Raw genomic sequence first — 19,472 nt, forward strand, 5'->3', positions numbered from 1 at the left:
TTTATGAATGTTTTTGAAATAATACGAAACTATTGCTGAATTAACTACAAACTCATTTTCAATAGCTGGATTTCATTTTAAATTATCAACGTTGAAATTGGTCAATATTAAAAGTAGATTTAATTCCACTATCACCCACATGTGTGTTCCACATGATGTTGAAAGAAATCATGTAACATTAACAGCTTCATCAGTCTGTTAAGACAGCAACATTTAGTTGCTTTTGTGATAAAGTTTCCCACATCCTCTTTCTCCCTAATTTCTGACAGTCTTAGGCCAAGAAACTCATCAACTAGGTTTACAGCCAGCTCAGCTGGTGAGCGGGGATTGAAGGAAATTGTGGGCAAAAGTGAATGGCTGCTCATATTTTACTGGTGTCCTCCACATAAAAAATTCTTTGAAGCAGATAATGCCATTGCTATTTGAAACCTGAAAAATGCTATGTAAGGTGGGAGCTAGGATTAAGTAATTAGATTGTGTGATGTCAAACCGTGAAACAGTAAAAAGGTGGACATTTTTTCTGACCTGACAGATTGTTTGACTACTTAAATGACTACAGGCTTAACAATAGATATGAGAGGAGAAGAAGCCAATGTGCAGGCGAAGGCAATGACTTAAACTGAATATTGCGCTAATACTGCCATGTTTTTGGACTTGCTTCTTCCCTGGTTTGTGACTAATAGTTTAAGAAGTAGATATTTCCTAAAATTAATCCTGTGCAATTTCAGAAAAATATGTAATTGTGTCACTATTGCCAATATGCAGAGTGTGAACACTTGAAACATGATATTTTACCAAATGTTGCATCCAAATGTGAATGCATAGTGATATAGTGAAGAAAAATGTGACTCATTATATGGTGAGATCTAGTTTAGCAGATATTTAGGGGAAATTCTTCAGCATTTGACTTGCCAATTGCCACAGAGATGATAATGGGAACATCTTCAAATTCTGATCTCTGGCCAGAGTTGATTGGTAACTCTATAAATAAGAGTTCAGATAACTCTTATTTTTATTGATTTAATCTATAAATAACTCATTCAACAATATATCACAGTTTCCATGACCACAGGTTATTTTAGGTCTGAGTGGGTTAAAAAAGCAAACTGCTGGATTCCGGTGAATATCTGACAAGGTTTCAAATAAACCCATAGTTTCATAAGTGTTATTACTGATTAAAAATATCAAATGTTTCTAACTTTCCTTGCAGCTTGCTAACATTTGTGTCACATCTTCACTATTTGATAACAGCTGATGTTTTGTGTAAAGCTGTTTCCTTCTGTTTTACAGTAATTAAGGTAAACATTGAAATGCATAAAAGGGCCTTAGCTAACCTAGGAGAAGGTTTCAGCTCTGTTTAGCTTGTTGGCACGGTGTGAGGCGAGTGCCAAACATCACAATCACAGGAAGGGGCTTGATGTTTACACAATGCTCATTTCTGATTCATAGCAAATCCAACTTTACTATCTGGTGTGTGTTAACCTTTTAAACTGATCTGATGTTGTTCAATGCAACATATTGTATTGTAAGTAAGCATCCAACCTTTTCCTGGTTTAAGATGCAACACTTATTAAAACTGCATAAAATAGTTTTAGTTTTGCTGTTTTCAGCAAAGCCAGATCGACTTTAAAGGTTAATACTGACCAGATTTATGTGTTTTAACTTGTAAGGAAATGTAGCACCACTGTATTTCTGCAGGCATCGATTGCCCCAGACTGGAGCAGTCCTTATTAGGCAGTGCAGGCAGCAGGAAGTGGGTTGTGTCTTTGGTGCTTTGTCACAGGAAGTAGCAGATTGTATCAAGGGTGGGACAGATGGAGGGAGAGGGGGAAGAGATGGATTAGGAGACTGCAGAGAGAGCCTGGGAAGTAATCAAGGAGATGAGGGGGAGGAATGATAGAAAACTGGAATGAACAGTCAGCCACTGTTTGCTCCTCACTTCCAGTCCTCTTTCATGTTACAACTCTTACTTAGTCCTTATTTTATTTCCGCTTATTTGAAAAATTACCTGGTTTCTGTCTGTTTTTAAATGGTAAAGATGATACAGAGACATGACAATGAATGTTTTGCTTTAGGTTTTCCTATTTGGCAGAGAATATGTGCACAACCTTAGTTGGAATGGATGATTTGAAGCTGGATTCTGCCTGCAGAAAGCCATGCACAAATATTTTGCTGCCTCTCCCAGTGAGAAGCAACTGTGTTCTTACCATCTTCAGCGATGATGTAAAGCAGGTGGAAGATTCCAGGACCTTGTTTTGTTTGCCAGCACTCTGCGCAGCTTCCTGTTTTTGTCATTCCCCATTGTTGTCTCACCTACTCCTCTCGTTTAGGATCAAACCAAACGATTTTTCCTGCAAAAATCAGCACTTGGTAGCAGTTTAGTTTTGTTTATCTAGTATACCATCCTGAATATCAGTCATTTTTCACCATGTGGATAAGCTCATGATTATGCCATTTGGTTTTTGTTAGAACCTAAATTAACTGGCAGGAGAACTCTGTGACAAAGTGGTTCAGTAAAAAGGAACACAAATACCATAAATATACTTTGAAACAAAATAAACAAGTTCAACCAATAGTCCAGAAGTAGTAGCTTTAAACTAAACATATAAATAGATGGAAACTGCAACATAATGCTAACACAAACAAACCTGGCATAGTAAGTGAAGCCAAGTTGCAAACTAATGTTTAAATTTAAGCATTATGACCAGCTACAGAAAGTAAATGTATCAGAAATAAGAATAAGGGACAAGTGGTGAACACAAACTGAACCACTTTGTCACAAACTCTAATGGGACATGATAGGGCAGGTGAAAAATGAGGCCAGACTGGTTTTGATGGAAACTGTTTTTGTTTAGAATCCTGTGTTTTTTCACTCGTTTGTCCATCCGGTATCTCCAGTTTCCGTTCTCCCTCCCTTATGTTTACTTTTTTTTTTTTTTTTTTTGCTTTAGCTGCTTCCCAGAAGCGCTGCATTCAGCATGAAGAATTTTAAAACAAAAGTTTAAAATGACTACAGCACTACAAATTTTGATAATGAAATGAATGAATGAAAATGGACTACTTAAAGAACATAGATAATTTAAACTTTTAAATTTAAAATTTAAATTTAAACAAGCACATACAAATAGGGATCAGCTGTGAAAAGAGTGTTTGTTTGGTGCAGTGCTTCGTTAGTTATAAGTAATAAAGATAACTGACAAATCTTGAATGCTCACAGCGCTACTTTTGTTTACATAATAAATGGTGCCTCTGAAATGTGTGTTCATCCGGTTTAACAGCTAAACAAGATGAGGATCGCTGAATAACACATACTCTACTATATCCAAAGTAGGTGTGTATTAATAGTGGTTCATTCTTTTAGTTTAATGTAGTGCATTGGAAATGCTATGCTATACAAAGTTCTGATAATTTATTACTTCATTAAAAACTCGACTCCAAAAGTTTCCTTTACTTTTAGACTTGTCTCGTGTAGATTGCAGATGAAAATAAATTTTACCATGAAACTTGAGTTAAGAACCTACACCGTGCACCTTAAATTAAGTATTTGTTTTCTTCCAAGAGCCTTGTTCTCCTGAGATTGGCAGCACCAGTGCTGTACATTAATTCTGTGTCTTGTTCCATCTTTTCCTCTGCTCTGCAGTGAGTCGAGTATTTGCCAGGCTCGGGCCACTGTGATGATCTACGATGATGGCAGTAAAAAGTGGCTCCCGGCAGGTACCGGACCCCAAGCCTTCAGCAGAGTTCAGATCTTTCACAACCCTTCTAACAACGCCTTCCGGATAGTCGGCCGCAAGATGCAGACAGATCAACAGGTACATGTTTTTGGCAGTAGAGCAGGACCATGACATCTTTGCTTGCAATAAAATGTTTTAAACGTTCCTCTTGCTTCCACTACAAAAGCTGAATATTTGGAAGCATGGCCAACATGGACTAAAAGGCTTTGCTCACTTCCTCCGCTGCCACTGCCAAACTCCTACCACAGGCAGACTATAATTCTAACACAGTGCAGAAAATTGACGTCATCATTGTCAGTGCTCAGTTTTTAGTGCTTTGGTGTGGTGTATTCACTGGTCAACAAATTATATTTTTTTCTTTCTGAAAAGCTGAAGTGATATTGAAGGAGAAAATTGTCAGATTCCAGTCACCAGACAGTTTTTCAGTGCATCTCTACTACACCCACTTTGAATGCCAATGCTTTTCAAAATAAACTTTCATAGACATATTGGAGGATGGATGGTTCCCCAGTATCATATCCATAACAGGGATAGCTAATGATACTAGTTTACCAAAAATGTTTTCGACAGGTATAAACTCCATACATCCATCAGACAGCCTGTGTGGCCCTCCTCAATCGTTGGTGTAGAAATTTAGTCAAAATGTTGCTTTCTCAAACCTGTTTGACTTTTTTAAAACTTGTTTATTAAAATGACGTCCTTATTTTTGCTGCTGATCATTCAATTTAGTTTCTACTAATAAATCTGAAAGGCAAAAAACACCAGGTACTGTTTGCACTGCAGTAGGACTATTGCTTTATATGTTGGTATAGAACGTGAGAAGTCAAAGTTGATATTGTCGGATTTAACCCCAGAGCAAAAAACAGTCAGAATACCAGATTGGTCAGTGTTTGTAAAGGAGAGTTGGTGTTCCAGAGCATTGCTGTAATCGCTCAGCTGATTCTGCAGGACTAGCATGGTGTGTGTGTAAGCACACACTGCTGTGGCTGCTGTGCTGTTTTATATACTGCCACTCGGGGCCAACAGCAATGGACACATTTTTCACCACTTTAAGACAAAAACTAAGGACTATATACTTCTATAGATATGGAGATGAAATGCAGTACATGTACGATGAGCTCAAATGTTTTATGTAAATATTGCGCACTGCTGCCGCTATTAGAAAGAGAATTAGCCAAAACATCACACAATAAAAAAACATTTCAATAAGTTACAGGACGTTCTTATAGATAACATAAAGACCCTTAAACTAAGCCTAAGGGAACAAAATGTTCATCAAAACAGCCAACATCTCTTCTTTATCAAATATTTTTGTGTTTAAGATCAGAGTTTGGAGACTCAAGCATCACGTTGTCCTTCAGACAAAGATGGTTTAATGCCACTATCTTGCTCATTGTGGCTCCCCTGCAGACAAAAGTGTTCCACGACTGAGAAGCTGGGTAAAATTGACTCTAGGTGGGTCTATTCTTGACTTGAACCTTTTTTTTTAATTCCCCCGCTGCACCAAAGCCTCTCTCCTTTAAACATTCAGCATGCTGAAGTGTTCCCTGGAGACAAGTCTTAAAGTGGAGGATGTTTCCTGTGAGATACTTAGCCTGTTCAACCATTTCCTGTGACAATTTTTAAAAAGAGGCTTGATACCAGCAGGTCGCTATGGAGATGCTATTCTGCTACCTCTGGTGACAAATAAAAACAGCAACACGTACATTTTAGGGAAAATATTGCAGCTATATATTTGCTTCCCTTATTTTTCTTTGCAGCCACATTTGTGGTTTCAGTCTGTCTCCCTAAAGTATTTCTTGCCTTCAAAACACATGGAAGATGTCAAGGTCGCCCAATTGACGCGCTCCTTGTCACAGTCGCTTTGTGTTTTTTGCGTTCTGATAAGATTTGGAGTCGTTTCGAAAAACACTACTGTCTGCGGTGGAGGCTGACCTTGCTGCCCTTTGTCATTCAGTGATGCTTCCTCCCATGATGTTCACTCTGACAGGGTCTCGACTCCTCCCTCTGCTCAATGGAATTCAACAGCTTTTAAACAAATACAGAAACGGCGTGTCAGCACATTCAAGCAACACTCTGAGCACAGAGCTTTTTTTTCCACCCCAGACTAACGGGCTTCGTGCCACCTGCTGAGTGGAATATAACCCAGAAGGATCCATAAAAAAAATAAAGCATGCCATTATGTTGGGCGTTGGCAGGAATGTAGTTTCATGAAGTTTTCTTGTAAAAGGATGCAGCTCACAGATGCTACCGGTTTTTAATGTATTTTGTACATGTGTTATAAATATTGAAACACTGTCAAGATATGGTTGTTTTTAAAGGGACTTACTGAGGCAATGATGAAGGGGTAGAAAATGGGATGTTGATGGCTACAGGCACTCAAACAATTTTTTTTCACAGTCACAGCTGTTCCAGAACAGTCTGCTGGTGAATATTGACTAATCACCTCACTGTCTTATCATCCTCAGGTGGTTATAAACTGTCCCATTGTAAGAGGGCTCAAATATAACCAGGCCACACCCAATTTTCACCAGTGGCGAGATACCAGACAAGTTTGGGGGCTCAACTTTGGCAGCAAAGAAGATGCTACTCTGTTTGCCAATGGCATGGCTCACGCTCTGGATGTCATCAACTCCATGGCAGATGCAGGTAAATCACTTCTCATTGAAACTGCTCAGACCAGATATTAGCGTCCATTCTGGCTGATTCGGATAAGAGTAGACCCCACTATGCCTCGCCATTCACACCTAGGCGATCAGATCTCAATAACCTGTTTTACATGCAGATAAATGCATTTTGTCACCAGACGTCAGTCAACTGAGCAACAAACGGGATTTATAGAGGTTTTTGCCACAAATATATTCACTTACTTGACCGAAGGTGTTATTAAGATGTCAGCATGGCTGAGATTCTGCTCAGCACACCTTTATCAGCACACAACACAACATAACGTAGTATACCTGTGAAAAACTGCTGAACGGCTCGCATTTATCTGTGATTCACCCTGGAGATTTTACAATAAGGTTGTCACAGAAAAATCAGCTCCGTAAAACTGCCAGAACAAACATCACTCTACAGATGTTTCATTAGAATTATGGATATGGATTTAGAAAGCGATTAATCATTAACTGAAGTATAAAGATTTGAAAAAGGCCCATTTGCTAAAGAACCACAAACTCAGAGCAGTAATTAAGTCAAAAATTACTGCTATATCTATATACATTTTATATTTAAGATAAAAAAACAACATATTTGTTAATATGTTCTACCCAGAACTCCTCCTGTGGCACAGTTTTAGCTTCACCTGGTTCAAAGTTTGTTTAAAACAACTCTTATTAAGAACCTTTTTCTATCCAATTATTAATATGTTAATCCAAAAACTAATCAACAGATTAGCCCTACAATGTATTGATGCCAAGTCTACCAGAAAAGGCTGAGCTTTTCATATCTTGATATAAGTAGTTTTTTAGCAGCCGATTAATCCTTTGACACAAATGATCAAGCTTACACTGTAGAAATGCCTTTTCACATTTTAAGCAATAAAATGTTTTTCTTATTTAAAAAAGTAATGTTTAATATTAGTAATATTTATTTGCATTTTAAATGTATTTCTAATATTGTTTCAGATTAGCATAAGTGGTTAAATGTAAAATCTGCAGTGTTCCTTTTTTATCCAGAATAATCATTAGAATAACTGATTACTAAAATAATCATTAGTTGCAGTGATAAATCAATCCATGCCTAGTTATTTTTAATTTGGTTGACTTGTATTATTTTATTTCTTATTTTGGCTGAGTATCAACATGCTTTTCTGTACATGCTGCATGTAGAAGCTGCACTAAACCTTTGGTGTTCTTGTCAGAGTGACAGCTATATCCTGATTACTGCTTATAGCATTTGGTTTTGGTTTGCCGATAAATTTCTCACATGGTTAGGAATAGATTTCTAAGAAACTGCATGTGACTTGGAGCTAAACATAACCTTGATAGAAAGAAGGGACATTTGTTTTTTAAGAACATAAAAAAAGACAGAGTTGCTTTGACCATGCACATCCTGTTGTGTCGCCAGTAATAGATACTTGTTTTGTCTTACAGAGAGTTGTTCTTACATTCACCCGATCTAACTATCTATACAGTTTATGCTGCCACATTCAGCTCCTATTTCATTAATAATGTCATTGTTTTACAAATGAGTTGCTATGCTTCATCCTATCAGGGCTGTTTACAGACTTTGCACTCTCTGCAGCAAAACTGTGTGCAGATGAAAAAAGAACATGGGTGGTATGATTATTGAAGTGCAATTAAGTCAGTTTATGACACCTGCTGTATGAGAGCTATTTCTGAAGATACTTTAATGCACACTAAGAATATCTTCCTTCATGTTTTTGCAGGTTATGCAACCCTCCCCCGCCCAGTGTCAAATGGACCTTCTCCTGAAGAGCTCGAACAGCAGCGGAGGTATCTTCAAACCTTCTCTGAACCAACCCTTTCTTTACTTTACATATCGCAAAATAACATTTTAGCTGTGCTAGCCGCTAAATGTTTGCTTGCTCTCACTGAGATAAAATATGTCCCAACAATCTGAATAACCCTGACTGGTTTCTATGCTGACGATAAGGAGTAGGATTGTGTGGCGAATATAATTTTATCAGCTCGTTCCTCAGAAGGGTGTTGTCCACTGTGGGGCCGTTTCAATCTGTTTCCAGACCAGAGTGAACCACTTTCTGGGTTTACAGTCAAGCTGGCTTGGCTTTGCAGACGTCCAGTTGGCACAGTTTTGGGCACAGGCATATGTGGAGGATTTACCGGCATTAAGCAGACACTGCTAAACCCTCAATCAACCCTTGAGTCAGGTCAAAGGTCAGACAGATAGCAAGCCTCTCACATCTACCCCTGGAGAAACCTGCTGAGGTGACTTCATGCATGCCTGTATAGAATAGGCTTTAACCTTCTAATCCCGTTTAGCCCGAAAGGTGCACAGTGACCACAGGGAGTGTCTGTTAAATTAGTAGCTGTTCCATTTGCTACCGGCATGTTGTGGCTTAGTAAGCTTTTTAAAACCTCTGACCTCCAGCAGTAATGCAGGTGCTTGGAGGATTTTAATAAATGCTGATCATTTTAAATACCATTCTCAGAATTTGTTTTGTTGGAAGGAAAAAAACCAAAACATTTTAACATGAGCTTTAGAGCGTTAAGTCATATCAGCCCTGACTGCCTGAGTGCATATGTTTAGTTTTCTGCATTATAATTGTTTATACACATTGTTTTTTGCAACACATCTGTTCTGTGCCAGATGTGTTGGGGGAGGGGCAATAATGTGAATCGGGCCATTTTGTCCAGCTGAGGACTTCTTTTTTTTAAGCAGAAAGCTAATGAGAGGTTATGAACTCCACATTTATCTCTTTTGTAATATCCTGTAAAGCGTCGAAACACACAGACGCTTCATCTCCAATGGTAAAACAAGCTTTTGGCCAGGGGTGTTGTAAAACACTTGTGCAACAATCAAAAGCAAGATGCTGATCAAAAATGACTAAGCTAATATTTCAACAGAACATGTTCATCAAGTCCTGAACCTAAAACATATTGCAAGGGGAAGTTTACCCGGTTTTTATTATGTCAAACATCAGCTTAAAATTGGGAAAATGTCTTTCAAATGCTCTAAATATCTTCTGAATTGGCAACAATTTAAAGTGCATTTTTAACTAAAAGAAAACAGCTGCCTGCATTTGAGATGAAATGATATACTATCAACATCCTGTTCGTATTTCATTTCATAATCCTGGAAGAGAAGTTGTCTTGTCAGAACTTCTCAAAAACAGTGTAACAAAATAAAAGAATAATGAACAGATTGCCCTTACACCTTATGACTATGTTAAAAAATGGATGTTGCAGCTTGTAAAACTAAAAATCCAACTAAAATCAAATTTGATTGTTTTTTCAAGGAATTCATTTGTAACTTTGCAAAAGAGCTCATTCAGATATACTTAGTGTTTGAATTCTTATCTAACAAAGCCTCTCCCTTCAAAGTATATTCATCTGGAACAATTTACAATATGTATCTTACTTAAATACACAGTTTTGTTTTGTTTTTTTATTCTGTGAGCCATTACATAATGACATATCGGCAGATACTTGCCCCTTGCACTTATTTTTCTTGTTGTATTGGGTTCTGTGATAGGTCTTCAGAAGGTCAGACATAAAAGCATATCTGTAAAATGAAAGTAACAGGATACATGGTTTTAAATTTTTGTTTGTTCTGTGAAATATAAAAAAGAAGAAGGTGTTCTGACCAAATGAGACAAAACATGTATTTTGTGGTCTATTAGTTGATTGTGTGTTGGAAACCTAACACTTCACATCACACTTGACTAGAGCTGCACAATATTTTAAACCACAACCATCATTGCAATATTAATAGGTTCAATACCGCAATAGCAAATGTTTTCGCTATTTATATTTCAAATGCAATGCACCAAAATTCTACATGAAAATATTAATTTGGACTGTTTAATATGGAGTGAAAATAGTGTCAAAAAGATTTGTGTGTGCGTAAAATGATTTGTGCGTGCGTAACAGGATTTGTGCGTGCGTAAAAAGATTTGTGCGTGCGTAAGAGAAAAATACATATGTCATTACACCCACATCTACTTTTTAATACTATAAGATTGTTTATATATGAATCCGCATTTGGGACCTATACAACTGTAATTACTTGGGTAAAAATTCGACCACTAGGTGGTGGAAGTTTATTCCGCTCTGACTGGGAAAAGCCTTCATTCAAACTGAGAGAAGAAACAAGAGAATGGCGGGTCAGCCGAATCTTATAGTATTAAAAAGTAGACGTGGGTGTAATAACATATGTATTTTTCTCTCACAAAAATATGTCTAAGCCACGAGACAAGTAAAGAGAGAAATACGTATTGAACTATGGAAAAAAGAAACAGTTCCAAAGAAAACTCAGATGTCCCAGCTTTTACTAGCATGTAAACGCACCATCTACACACAAATCTTGGAGCTTCCACCGAGGCGTGAAATGAGTCTCAAAAATAGTTGTGCACTCGTAACCGGATTTGTGTGTAACTGCAGTTTTGTGTGTGCGTACCAGGTGATTTGTGTGTACTTTTTCAACATGTATTTTATTTTTAAGGTTTACAAATCCTGTTACGCACGCACAAATCTTTTTACGCACGCACAAATCCTGTTACGCACGCACAAATCATTTTACGCACACACAAATCTTTTTGACACTATTTTCACTCCATAGTTTAATAACCTGAACTGTCCATGAAGATGCCAGGTCAATATTAATGTGATCTATAAACTTGTGTAAAATTTTCCATTTGATGTATTTAGATTCACAAAGCTCAGCACAACTTTGTCATAATAGTAGGTTTTGGTAACTTAAAAACATCTAATTTTAGTTCTGAGGATGACATGCATTTTAACAAAGGTGTGTGTTGACAGGTTGGAGCAACAGAGGCTTGAACAGCAGGAACGAGAGCGACAGGAGAGAGAGCGGCAGGAAAGAGAACGACAAGCCGCTGCAGGTCAGGAAACACCTGGTGTGCTGCAGATGATCGCATTTAACTGCAATACACTCCAACCTCTACAAGACTATTTCATAGTACCCTCATTCTGAGCCAGGTTATGGAGAAAGTTGTTCCACTGCATGTTTCTTCTTTAGATCTGGGATTGTCAGACTTTTTTTCAGATTTTATTGCGTTTACTTAATACTATCAAAGGCTTGTTCCCATCATAGCCTCCAGGTGGTGGGGAAAAAAGTTTTTCCACTTGCATATCAGAAATCTGACTTGCATTTTTTCAATAAATATTTTTTCTAAAAAAAAGCCAATTAACTGTCAGTGATGTCTCTGTCTCTCCTTCCAGTCCATGTCCCTCCAGCTCCACCAATGGCCCCTGGAGGTCTAGCTCCTCCTCCAGCTCCTCCAGCTCCTCCAGCTCCTCCACCGCCCCCTGGCCCTCCCCCGGCAGCGGGCATCCCTCCTCCTCCTGGACCGCCTCCCACAGGACCACCACCAGCTCCACCACTGCCTGCTCCAGGTGGAGGCGGAGACGGTGGCGGAGGTGGAGATGGCGGTGGAGGATTAGGGGGAGCTGGAGGCTTGGCAGCTGCCCTTGCAGGAGCTAAACTCCGCAAAGTGTCCAAGGTTAGTATCAGATGTTGTAATTAGTGCTATTTTTATTGAGTGAATAAAGTTTCTGCACTAACGATGTGACCTGTCTGCTTTGAAACAGCCATGTTCATGTTACAGTATAAAATGATACTCAACTTTTATTAATCAGTGTCTGACATTAAGTAAGAGTAAACCTTTTCTGGCTTAAGTGATTTGGATTTTAAACATTATTTAGATTTTTTTTTAAATGCAAGAATTGAGAGAGAAAATAAAAAATATAAATTATTTTAGCTTTCCTCTTTGTTTAGAAGTTTACATCCTTAATGCTGGATGTAAACTCTGACTTGGAGCCAACATTTTTGGGTTTCCTTCCATGAACTTCTCACAGTAGTTGCTGAAATTGTGGTCCATTCTTCCTGACAAAACTGGTGTAACAGAATCAGGTTTTTAAGCCACTTTGTTTACACACTTTTCAGCTCGGCCCACAAGTTTTCTTTGGAGCTGAGACTAGTCTTTTATGATGGTCGCTCCAAAACAGACTGTTATTCTTTAACCACTTTGTAACTATTATTTGGCGGTATGCCTAGAGTAATGGGCTGTTTCACATTTAAGTTGCCGTTCTTTTAAGCGTCCTCCTCAAATATGTTGTGAATTTAGAAACTTGAAAAGCCATGACCTCATCATCTGAATTTTCCTCAATTGTTAAAAAAAATGGTTAACTTTGGGTTGAATTTGGAGAAAGCAAGTTAAAAAAAGAAAAGAAAAAACAAATCCTAATAATCTGCCATTTAGGAAGTAGAAATGATTTTGAAAATTCTAAATGACCCAAAACATTTAGTTTGATTTAGTGTCAAATACTGAGAAACAATAGTTATGTTTATTTTTATACAGTGTACACAATGTTTGGTTTCAGTTGCATCAGAGCACTCATGTTTTTGCTGTTTGCTGCCCTCAGCAGGAGGAAGGTGGTTCTGCAGCTCCAGCAGCCAGAACAGAGTCGAACCGCGTCAGCAATTCCTCCATGGGAGGGGGAGGTGGCGGCGGTGGTGGTGGAGGAGGAGGTGGTAGCAGTGGAGGCGGAGGAGGGGGAGGAGGGGGTCTGATGGGCGAAATGAGTGCCATTCTGGCACGCAGGTGGGTTTAGAGTCATGTATCAAATCGAATGTTCACAAAGGTTTTGACTATATAGTTCTTTGCTGCCCTCTGTAAATTTTAAAATCAATCGACTATAACAGAATATTCACACATCTCTCTGTAAACTGACTGTATTTAAAGTAACAAAGCAATTTAATTTTACTTCAGGAGAAAAGCTGCAGATACAGGAGAGAAGCCTGCCGTGAAGACGCAAGATAACGTAAGAGTCCGCTCATTACAGTATTTCTGATTAACTGACGACATCAATTAAAATTAGATGTAGAAGTTCTGTAGAAGACTGATAGATTAAAGTTTAGAAATAGCTACATGTGACTCAGTGTTTACAGAAGTTGCTGTCTTTTCTCCACAGGATGATTCAGAGCCTCAAGGTCAAAATGGTGAGAACTGAACCGTTTTATTCATAGCATGCCGCCCACATTCTGGCCAATATTAAGTAACAGTTTTGCAAAGCTGAACTGAGAGGCTCATGTTTCTGTCTGTTCTCCTTTTTAGATTCAATAAGAAGACCTTGGGAGAAAACGTCCATGATTAGGTACTCTTGGATGAACCTATTCAGTCTAAGCATCATCAGTAAAATTTTAGCTCACACATGTCTCATATTTGAAGTCACCTCAAAACTAGTCCTCCATCAAAGTGTGTGTGTCTATTTATTGCTGGTTCTGCATCTACATCTCTCCTTAAGAGTGTTTTTATGTCTAAAAGTCATTCATATTCATTCTAAGAGCAGAGTGTGTATGTGTGTATTTCACTAACAGGAATAACTCCATCCCCAAGAGCATGGACACCACTTCCTCAGTGTCCCAAGCTCCAAGGTACACATGATGTTCCCCTCCCTCCACTCCTCTGCTCCCCTCCTGCCTTCGCTTTCCTTCTGACGGCAAAGCAGCTCTGCTGCTGCCTACACACCTGGGTAGCAAATTGTGCAGTTGATAGCTCCATCTATTGGATCAGAACCCGGCATGCGTGTGTACACCCAAGAGAGTTATTAATGGTCTACCTTATCATTTTAGTGCTGCAAACCACATGAAATGGAACCCTGATTGACAATGATACTTAGTTTTGTTTTTGTCGTAGGCATTTATGCCATTGTATTCTGGTAAACTATGCCTCATCTAAACACAGCTTTGTTTTATGTTGCGTCTTTAAAAACTACCAATACCCCTCTTACTTTTTCATGTTAAAACCTGGAATTCTAAGGTATTTTGTGGAATGTTTATGTAATTATACAACACAAAGTTGGGAAAGGAAAAGGTCGCATGGGTTTCAGCTAGTTTTTTGGGGGGTTTTTTAAAGCAGAGTTGGGTTATAAAACAATATGTGAATCACCCACTATAAAAATGGTGAGTGTAATGCTGTGTAAATAGTTTTCCACACCTGGGAAGCAGGTGAAAATATTTGCCCAAAGTTTTACTATGTGAATATGCAAAGCTGATGCAGTCATACCCCATAAGATTCCCAGCTATGCATGATCATGAAAAATTATTACACTAATGAAATCTACAAAGTGTGATTTTGTAATAAGCCCACCAATCCATTACTTTGCGACAACATTTTGAAAACCACATTCTACTTCCCAAGTTTGCACTACTTTGTCTAATACATGAAATACGAATAAAATAAATTTTGGGTTGTGGTTGAAAATGTCACCAAGGCACTGTTCTGTCAATAAACTCCAACAAATACAAAATTGATGATTAACTACTTTTTAAAATAATATACTAACCCGCATTGCATCTCGTCATGTTCCATCTACTGTCCTGTTATCCTCGTTGTACTATATTTTGTTTTCTCCAACAATGAATAATTTCCTTGTGAAATGCCGTCAATAACATGAAATTTTTTCTGTTTCTTGTTGTCTTATAGGGCGAAGAGTGCAAGCAATAATAATGATGCAGGTGGAGCTGATGGCTCTGATTTAGACAACCTTAAACAGGTAAACGCTCACCGATTTTATCGTTTTTTCACTACAATACTATGATTACTTGCACTGAAGTGTGATGATAAAACATCAGGTTTAGTGCTACATTTGTTTTAATGCACTAATTGGTCAGCTGCAATATATCTACATGAGAAGTGTATTTAAAAAGAAAAGTCTCCTTTTTAAAAACCGCTAAAGGAGAATTTAAGAAGAGCTTTGTATCTTTTTGTGTTTTCTCAGAAAGATTATCATATTTGAAAATGTCAAAGAAATTAATTCTGACATTGGCATGTTTATTATTTTATATTATAGTCTGACATAGTAATAAACCCCATCTGCTTTAGGAAGCCTCCACAGATTCAGTCATGTAGCTGTTTTCTTTTTTCTTCTTTAAGTGCAGATTAACCATTACAAACTCAGTAAAATACTAAAAATGTATTTCACCAACTCTTACCAAGTACTTATCAGATCTGGACACACACTGAATATTTTGTGACTTTACTCCATATTTCTCCATTTGTTAGTCCTGTTATTCTGCCATCTAATTGTCTGACAATGCATCTGATTGTTCATCTGTCTTTACAATCTGTGATTTTGCAAGTTCCTCATTTAAAGCCTGGCTTCTGTATAAATAGTTGCCATAAATTGACAGTGAACAATGACCGTGTCACTATGATGTGTTTGTTGCCTTATAGGAGATCCTGGAGGAGGTGCGGAAAGAATTACAAAAAGTCAAGGAGGAAATTATTGGAGGTAAGGCTTTATCAATCAAGAAAACGTCATTACAGTTCTTGAATATCCAGATCAATGGGGTCCCTATTGAGCAAGTATCACAAGAAAAATATTTAGGAATAATTCTGGATGCTCAGTAAAATTTTAGGAGCCATGTTGATAAAATCAGCAAGACTGTTAGATCAAATAGATCTGTTATAAAATTATTAGAAATTGTTTAACACTTCACTGTGCAGAGATGTTTTTGAACTCAATGATTGAACTCACATTTTTCCTATGGAGCTACTGTCTGGTCTCATACTAGTCAAACTATACTCAAACCATTAGCAAGTCTCTATAATCGGGCTCTTTAAAGGTTTTATATCAAAAGCCGATCAGATTCCATCATTGTCACATTTTGGCTAAATTTGACATTTTGGACTTTCCTAATTTTATAAATTATAATCTTTTAAAGTTGATTTTTAAGTGTTTAAATTGATATGCACCTACACCATTAAGCGATTGCATAGAGGGACTGTAGGGCAATAGCAGATCTACTGGAGCGGCTTCAGATGATGCAAACATGGGACTGCTGTTTTGTTCAGTTTGTCTATGTCGCTGTGTGTCTGTCCCTATCAAATAAACTTATAAAATAAATCAGCATGCAGATTAAATCATAGCACCACAATATTTTTTCATGTTGTTGTTGCATAGTATCCTCAAACCTGAGTGCAGTTTGTTTAATAGACCAACAAAATTATTGCATAGTTGTAAAGCTGGAAAGATAAACAATTACAGCTCAGTTCAATTGAAGTCTGTATTCATGAATTTTTTCAAAACCTGCCACAGATTTTTGCCTCTGGACTTTTACTGGGTCATTCTAACACAAGGATGTGCTTTGATCTAAACCATTACATTGTAGCTCTGCCAGGATGTTTGGGCTCTTTGTTCTGCTAGAAGAGGAAGCTCTCCACACAGTCTTAAGTCTTGCAGCTTCCAACAGATTTCTTCCAACATTGCCCTGCGTTTAGCTCCATCCACCAGCTTTGACCAACTATGTTGTCCATGCTGTGTTTCTGTCTAAGCACAGTGTTCTGCATGTATGCCAAACATTTCAGTTTTGATCGCATTGGATCAAAGCACCTTCTCCTTAGTTTATTACCTATAAGCTTTGGATATTGTTTCATAACCAAATCCAGCTTTAAACTTCTCCAAAATATTCTCCCTGACCTGTCAGGCGTGGTTTTTTAGTCTTCATGGTGCCGTTTGTTCACTATTGATGTTCTCTGACAAACATTTAAGCCTTCATAGAAAAGATTACATGACATGAAAATGCTTAAGGAGTACTGCTCTTATATGGTATTGTAAAATTATTGTATTTATTTACCTGTTTGTTTCCCATTTCTTGTTTTACAGCCTTTATTCAGGAACTTCAAAAGAGAAGCACATAGTTCTGCTGAGTTGTCTGGTTGGACCGAGGGTTGTGATGCGGTGAGGAAGTTTAGCCACATCTTGCACCAACAACTCCCAGGGATTTCTCCTCCTTCACCTTTTCTCTTTTTCTTCTATCAATCTTAAACACAAGAGAGCATTCTTGCTTATTTGTACAACAAAAACTTTTGTTTCATGTCAAATATAACCCAGGGACTTCCTCACGTCACCATCCAGCACTTCTGATGATGCTACTTGTGTCCACTCCCTTATGCTGTCAGATGCATTATTACTGATAGAGCACTCTTCAGTATTCAGGGAACGTTTTACTTAATTTTTTTTTTTTCTTTCACTGTAATAATGGATATTTTTTTTACTAAAATGTTATGGTTACTTAATAGTTTTAAGTTGGAATTGCTGAATTCAAGGATGGATCTGGATATCAAACTCATTCATCTCCTTCAAGACTTTGACCTTTCAGGAAGGACGCAACTCAAAAAGCCTTCCCTGCTGCAACAAAGAGATGCTTGAGGAAGAGGAGTCGAGCAAAAGGGAATCTATTGGACGAGCCGAGTGCTGTGAAAGAAGAGTGTGTTGTAGTTTTATCATTTGTGAGAACTTTTTCTCTTTGCATTGCACTTGTTCTGGAGGAGGTGTGTCTGCGCCACACTGCCTTGATAGACTATTCCCTCTCACTCAAAACAAGACATTATCTGTCGGCCAATGCAGTGGTGGTCCTACTGTCTACTGTGCTTCTGCCGGTTATTTTGCTTTTATTACCGATATGTTTTTTTCATAAATTTTTTTTTTTTTTGAAACATGAGAAAACGGCCATAATGAGGTCAATTAATTTGGCCGTGACCAACTGCCTTGAGAATAAATCTATATATATATATATCTATCTATAGATAAGGAATTATATATATTTGTTTTGAGGGAAAATGTTAGCAAAAATTTAAATTGTATTTCTATTTTAATTGATGACTGGTGAGTGGGGATTTCTTTTTCCATTTTTTTTCAATGATTGTTTTTTTCTCATGAAATGTTTTTTGGGGGTTTTCTTTTTTTTTCTAATAGTCTAGACTTTTTACACTGAAATATAAAGAAAACAGCTTAGACACTGGACTAGCAATGCCTTTATAGTCAAATACAGCTGCTTCTTAAAATTCATCCCTGTGTGACGAGTCTTTTTTTTTTCTGTTGAAAAATTTTCATCTAGAAATTAAGAATTTTTTTGAATGAGCTGTACCAATAATATTTTGATGTTATCCAGGTTGGGGTACATGAAAAGAATGCCTTAGCTTCGGTGTATTTGATTGGTATTAGAAAAATTATTTGACACATTTGAGACATAAATTTCACATGTAATGTTTGCCACACATTTTAGCTTCTAGCCAACAAAATAACATTGATGACTGGGTGAGGTATACAGACATTACAAATAAGCAAATTAAAGAAGGACATAAGTATGCTATTTTCATACATTTGTGTTTAAAATATAAAACTAAATTAATTTCTTGAGATTAACATGGTACTTTGTGTTGAGATCCGTGACTTTGTAAATCAGTTTTTTGGAGAATATTTAAACTTTTAAGACAGACAAAAGCGTTGCTTTAAAAGTGTGGAAATGGTGTAAACCAGCTGCATAGCAGTCAGTGTGCAGCAACAGGTGGGGGAGGGACAACACACTGTTGCTTCATAGCTTTCACAGACGAAACGTTGGTGCTTCATCTAGTGTCATGAAGACAACCCTAAGCCGAACAAATATTACAGAAAATGTTGATTCCTAAATTGTAATTTTCTTACTAACCTGTGTTAGCTGTAGGTTTCAATGTGGTGGAGGCTGTATATTACACTAAACATAATCCCTGTTTAAAAACATTGAAGTTACTATGTTTTACTTGAAAAAAACATTTTATAAAGCATATTTTCTGGCAGTCAGACAACCTTTGATTAAAAAATGCATCCTATAAAATTAATGCAGACGTCTCCAAGCAGATTAAATATAAAACATATTCCAAAAGTGTATCTTTCAATAGTGTGTCTGAAATGCTGAATCATAAAAAGGTTTTCTGCATAAAGACTATGTGTTTGATAATATGGGGTGGCAGAGAGCCATTCCTTAACCTCCAGTGCTTACAACCTCTGATCCGATCTGAGGAAGATTAAGTGTAAAAATAATCACTATAAAAGTACAAATGTACTGTATCCATGGCTTCCAGTTAAGTTGATTTTTATTTATATTGCCTGCATCATCTGTACTGTTAAACATGTTGGAGAGGCTTTTAATCAAAATAAACTGTTATATGAATGATTTGAGATTAAATTTAAAAAAAAATTTTTTTTAAACTAACGCAAGTGGCTGAAGCACAGCAAGGCTTTATTTTGT

General features: G+C 37.4%; 1 protein-coding gene across 3 annotated transcripts in view; it reads left to right on the plus strand.

Annotated features, from left to right (window-relative positions):
• Window positions 1–18,253, plus strand: part of vasp (vasodilator stimulated phosphoprotein) — a 31,727-nt gene extending 13,474 nt beyond the window's left edge. For 2 of the 3 annotated variants that reach the window (XM_023351935.1, XM_023351934.1), the window contains 13 exons: window positions 3,641–3,812; window positions 6,203–6,383; window positions 8,125–8,191; window positions 11,198–11,280; window positions 11,621–11,901; window positions 12,824–13,002; window positions 13,171–13,222; window positions 13,373–13,400; window positions 13,516–13,555; window positions 13,779–13,835; window positions 14,887–14,956; window positions 15,637–15,694; window positions 17,069–18,253. In XM_023351935.1, the coding sequence (XP_023207703.1) occupies window positions 3,641–3,812; window positions 6,203–6,383; window positions 8,125–8,191; window positions 11,198–11,280; window positions 11,621–11,901; window positions 12,824–13,002; window positions 13,171–13,222; window positions 13,373–13,400; window positions 13,516–13,555; window positions 13,779–13,835; window positions 14,887–14,956; window positions 15,637–15,694; window positions 17,069–17,103 (1,303 nt within the window). In that variant the 3' untranslated portion in view covers window positions 17,104–18,253. The remainder of the gene's footprint in view (window positions 1–3,640; window positions 3,813–6,202; window positions 6,384–8,124; window positions 8,192–11,197; window positions 11,281–11,620; window positions 11,902–12,823; window positions 13,003–13,170; window positions 13,223–13,372; window positions 13,401–13,515; window positions 13,556–13,778; window positions 13,836–14,886; window positions 14,957–15,636; window positions 15,695–17,068) is intronic. The other variant, XM_023351936.1, reaches the window with a different exon arrangement.
• Window positions 18,254–19,472: the final 1,219 nt, after the last annotated feature.

Source organism: Xiphophorus maculatus, chromosome 18 (assembly GCF_002775205.1).
Source record: "Xiphophorus maculatus strain JP 163 A chromosome 18, X_maculatus-5.0-male, whole genome shotgun sequence".
NCBI lineage: Eukaryota > Metazoa > Chordata > Actinopteri > Cyprinodontiformes > Poeciliidae > Xiphophorus > Xiphophorus maculatus.